Source organism: Haplochromis burtoni, unplaced genomic scaffold, assembly GCF_018398535.1.
Source record: "Haplochromis burtoni strain Fernald_Lab_line unplaced genomic scaffold, NCSU_Asbu1 Contig_3, whole genome shotgun sequence".
In the NCBI taxonomy this organism is placed as follows: Eukaryota; Metazoa; Chordata; class Actinopteri; order Cichliformes; family Cichlidae; genus Haplochromis; species Haplochromis burtoni.
Genome location: NW_024582364.1, coordinates 4787216 through 4792493, shown reverse-complemented (window position 1 = coordinate 4792493; position 5278 = coordinate 4787216). Strand labels below are relative to the sequence as shown.

At 41.4% G+C, this 5278-nt stretch overlaps 1 protein-coding gene across 1 annotated transcript in view; it reads left to right on the top strand.

The window, feature by feature from the left end:
- Positions 1-5278, top strand: part of pth1r (parathyroid hormone 1 receptor) — a 45397-nt gene continuing 40119 nt past the window's right edge. Inside the window, exon 1 of the mRNA XM_005912561.2 lies at positions 1-1199. Coding sequence (XP_005912623.1) covers positions 1131-1199 — 69 coding nt within the window. The 5' untranslated portion in view covers positions 1-1130. The remainder of the gene's footprint in view (positions 1200-5278) is intronic.

Here is a 5278-nt window from a genome sequence, read left to right as displayed (position 1 = left end):
ACTGAGCACGACCTGCCTCCTGCCACATCTGGAGACGCTTTCTCAACACGAGGAACTTCAAGTTTTGCGCTTACTCTGCGAACAAACACGCGTTTGCGAATTATCTGTCCGTCAGGGTGAATTTGGGTTTCTCTTGATAGTAAGTAGCCTAAATTATTCAGACCAAGTTGGCGTTTTTCCTCCTTTCGGAAGCTTTTCACATCACCATCGGTAGCTTAAACAGATCCACAGAGTTCCATACATGCCGTTTCTGTCTGTCACGGTGGATAGATTTATAATTCGGCACGGTTTGTGGACATGACAACTGATACACTACCGTTTTGTGCTTTTATTAATTTATAAGAAAAAAAGAAGAAGAAAGAAAAAGACCGGTAACCAGGGGTAGCGAACACGCGTACAGTGATTGAGTTGAAACACGCAAATCAGACACTTCTATTAAAAGTTTGAAATTTCACGCTCCGCTCTTTCACTTGGCTGCCATTTACTGTTAAATGCACAAAGTAGACCCTGTCTGCGATCCTTCTGCTCCACTGCCGCCCTGCACGATAGATCCGTGCGTTGTTGATGGTGACATGAGTCATAGGATTGAAGTTGTGAAATTCAGCAGCGACTGGTGATGGAATGATACGTTTCGGGCTTATTTTTGTACAACGCTGATCTAACGCTTGGAAAAGAATACTGGAATAAGCCGCAAGGCGCACAGCTCCATACTGAAGTGTTTAAGTTAGTCTGAGGGGGAAATTTAAAAGACCTAAAAATACAGCGTCGGTTTCTTCCCTACAAAAAATCATTTGAACTTCCCACCGCAGAGCTAGGGCGACATAAATAGTTCTGACATGTGGATGTAATTTCAGAAGAGGAAAAAAGACAGATGCAGAGAAATAAAGAGAGCAGACTGAGCCGGAGCATATAGTAGATTATAGGAAATTAAATCGAGGGCAGAGCGAGGCGATTACAGAGTTATGATTTCACAAGCCATCCTAAGCATCGAGAGGCCAGATGGAGTGAAAAAACACAACTCGTTCCACTTTGAAGAGAGTTAAGTAGATTAAATAATTTCATCCGAGCTCAATCAGCATCTGTCTGAGCCCTGCAAGGACTCTTGGAGGTAGAGTTGCCTCAGGTCAGGGATGGGATCCTCTCTGCTTCTCCGCAATCTGGACTTTCTACTCATCTCTCTACTCAGCGGTTTATGCCTGGTAAGTCATTTCAAAATGAAAATAAAAATGCAATAAGCACATTTACCCTGCCTGATAGACAAGATGCTGCTTTAATGTTGGTAAAGTGTGCACAGATCACTGAGAGGTTGTCAGAGAGATATCTGCATGTGCTGTGTGCCAAGTAAAACTCAAGTACCTCCTTTAGGATGATTATTTTTTGCATCCCATATTGATGAAATCTGCAAAATTCACTCTGATTTCTGCAAAATTTGTCCATTGCTTCTTTTGCAAATCATGATTGAGGAAGAATGTGTTCAGTGTTAAGGAGAGAGTGCGTCCTCCAGGAGAGACAAAGTGCCTCTGTTGTCAAAAGCTTTTTACTCGCATCTGCTCAAAACCTTTAATTGTCTCTGCGCTGGAAGTCAAACTCTTGAAATTGCTGCTTTATCGGACCACATGGCTGTTTTGCCAGATTCAGTGAAAAGAAAACAACACATTTAAGCTGAAATTTCAAGAGAGACGGTTGACTAATGACAGACATATTGTCAGTTCCCTAACAGGATTTAAGAGGTGGACATGGCAGCTAACAAAAAGCAGCTGTGATTAGTGATTACGCTCTTGTTCCATTAAGTGCTTCTTCCCACCCTAACAGTACAATTAGGGTTTGTGTAAGCACACAGTAACCTAGCTGCCCTAAAAGGCAGAGCATTGTGTTTTACTACAGCACGTTTCATGCTGTAAGCTCGGAAAAACTCTGACCCGCATAAGCTGATGCAGCTCGTGCAGTCAAAATGGGGCTAGAAATTTTCATTCACATCAGCAGCAGCAGCGGCCAAACAACTCGCCCAACACGGTGATCAAATATTGAGCTTTCAAACGTTGCCACAGTTGTATTTAGAATGTCTGCATACACAGGGACACACACACACAAACACACTGTGCAGGCAGAGCAGCACACGAAGTTGGTTCTGTGTGTTTTGGCTGAGGCTGTTGTGCATTCAACAGGCAGTTCGCCCAGGTTCTGAGGTACAGTGCATTTTCCCAGTGATGTGGTCCATCACTGTACCGCAGGACCTCTAGGCTCATTGGTTTAGATGGCAGAGGAAAACAATTATAACATAGCTGTGTATTTATAGCTGATTCAACACTGAGTCGTTCAAAGGCTCTGTCTATGAATGGTGTTTACCCGTTTTTAAGTTTGGTGTTTGCTTAGTGTTCCTCTCCACAAAAAAGTATTTATTTTTTTCCAGACTGTAACCAAACGGGATGTAGATGTTCACTGAATCTAAACTAAGAGCGGAAAAATCTGGGTCTGTGTTTGAAGAAAGAATATGAAGGAATATTTTAAAAATTGAGACATACTGTTTTCAAAATACAGCATTTTACAACTTTCCCAGAGGCTCTGCGAATCCTCGTATTAAAAATACAAATATCAAAATGTGTACTCGCTATTTTTATCTGAACGAAATTGGCTGATACGGGGACTGACAAGGAATATCTCAATTGTGTTTTACACCGTAGCAGGCAAGCTGTAGTGACAGCTGACAGACAAAGCACTGCCTCATAGAGCCTTTGTTCAGTGTGACTGCCTGCCTCACTTACTCAGTTATTACATTTATTAAGAGGCAGCACTGCTTTCAGGAAAGCTTGGTGAGCGTTTAATTTTTACCTCATGACTGTGTTTTCCCCTCTGTGATGACTTGCATGTGTTCGGATCCTAACTGGAAGAACTCAAACTGTAACTGCATCTGCATGACATTGTCAAGGTTTATGTCAGCTCTGGACAGAATCTGACTGTGACGGCTGTCATGTTTAGTATTGCACAAGGCAGTTTTGACTAGTTTCACAAGGTGTGGAAAATATCAGTTGTTGACATTTTTAGCCAAAACTTTTTTCCTTTCGTTTCTTTTTTTTCCCTATTTTTTGTGCAGAGAATCAGCAGTTTTCCTTGTGGCTAAAATTCTAGATTAAGTAGTTCAATCAATGTTGTGTTAAACTAGAGACCGCCAATTTCCCTGAGGATATTTTTCAAAGTTATACCAAACTGAACTGACTGATGCAGAACTCTTAAATTCCCCACAGATGAACGACGTCTGTGTTTTTCTCACCAGAGAACAGCTCAATTGATATTCATAGACATGGTTGATCAATTTGAAATCAAGGGATCACGGTTGTGGTCGACAGCCGAATGCATCCAAGAGGAGAGCAGAGCACACAGAAAATACATTTTCATGATAAAGTACCCCTGTGTCATCAGTTAAAAGACTTTAAAGTTACTGATCCCCCAAAAAAGCAAACAATGAATACCTGACCCCCCTTTTCCCAATAATCATTCAAAGTAGCTTTATCCATCTCTGTTGAATCATCCTCAATAGAGATTCATAACATAGATTAGAGTGGCGGATAATCTCATCCCAATCTGTCACTGGTAATTAGGGGCAGCAGATATCGCCTTACTGATTCAAATGAACTGCTGCTGCATCTGTGAAATAGGCTTTATTATTGAAATTCATTTCTGCACACCCATTTGACTGATCTCAAATATGACTTATGATAATTTTCTCCCACTTGTCTGTGTTTGCGCGAATATATGTGTGTCTGAAGATGCATGAAATGAGCCGTCCTCCTAAATTTATTCCAGAAATGTGCTTTTCACTTAGTCATTAAGAGAAAACTGCTGAAACTACAGACTGTTTGATTGCTGCTTTTAATTCTACTTCATATGCAGCTTCATGCACAGAGTTAGCCTCCAAACGTTCTCAGATAAGAGCCGATCCAGTGTGGTAATTCTATTTATTCACTATGTATTGTTAATTAATAATGAATGCTGATAAATTTATATAGAGACATTATACTATATAGAGACAATGTTTTTTGCGTGTTTTCACCAACTGTTCATAGTTTGTGTGAGTTATTTCTTCACACTCAGCTTGTCTACATCTATACACTCCCTGGCCACTTCATTAGTTACATCTTGCTTGTACTGTAACTGCCTTTTAATTTCACAGCTGCCTCAACAAGGTGCTGAAAACATTTGCTCCATATTGACATGACAGCATCACACAGGTGCTGCAGATTTGTATTTCCTCTCTGCTCTGCTGGATTGAAATCTGGTGACTGTGAAGGGCATGTGATTGCAGTGAACTCACTGTCATGTTCAAGAAACCAATTTGAGATCTGAGTGTTGTGATATGGTGCATTAGCCATCAGAGGATGGATACACTGTGGTCATAAAGGAATGGACATGTTCAGGAATGTTACTCAGGTAGGTTGTGGTGTGTAACCGATGCTTTAATGGTATTGTGTCAGGACAATATTGTCCAATATTGGAGAGGCCATGTGAACAGTAGTCACTAGTTTTCTGTTCCTAGCTGTGTGTGTGGTACCCGGTGTGGTCTTCTGCTGCTTTAGCCCAGATGCATCAAGTTTTGACATGCGCATTTAGAGATGCTCTTCTGTGAACCTTGGTTCAGCTCAGGTTTTCCTCTGGTGTCAACAAGGCATTTTTATTGGGAGCACTTGCTGGATATTTTCTCTTTCTCAGGCCGTTCTCTGTAAACTTTAGAGACGGCTGTGCAGGAAAATCCCCCTAGATCAGCAGGTTCTGAAATACTCAGAGCAGCCTGTCAGCCATCAACAACCACGTTCATAGTGACTTTCTTCCCCATTCTTTCGCTCACTTTGAATTTCAGCAGGTTACCTTGGCCATGTTTACATGTCTAAGTGCACTGAGTTGGTGCCGTGTGATTTATGAATATTTGCATTAATGGGCAATTGAACAGGTGTACCTAACAAAGAGGCCAGTGAGTGTATAAATATTTGTCTGCATGTGTGTTTCTCTGCTTATATTACCATCAGTGCACTGAGTGTGATGAAAATGCTGGCCTCACCGGCCACTATTTTATTTCATTTCCTCAGAGAGTTCAAACAGTTTGGATGCGGCTTTGATCTCGATGCCTTTTCTGTTTAGCCTCCATTAGGACAGAGAGGGACAACAAAGCCTGTCAGGGCCCATTTACACATGTCAGTGGACACCTCACTGACAACTGTCCACCGCGTGCCAGACTGAAGCCTTTTTATATGGGAAAACCACCTTCCTGTCATATATATATATATAT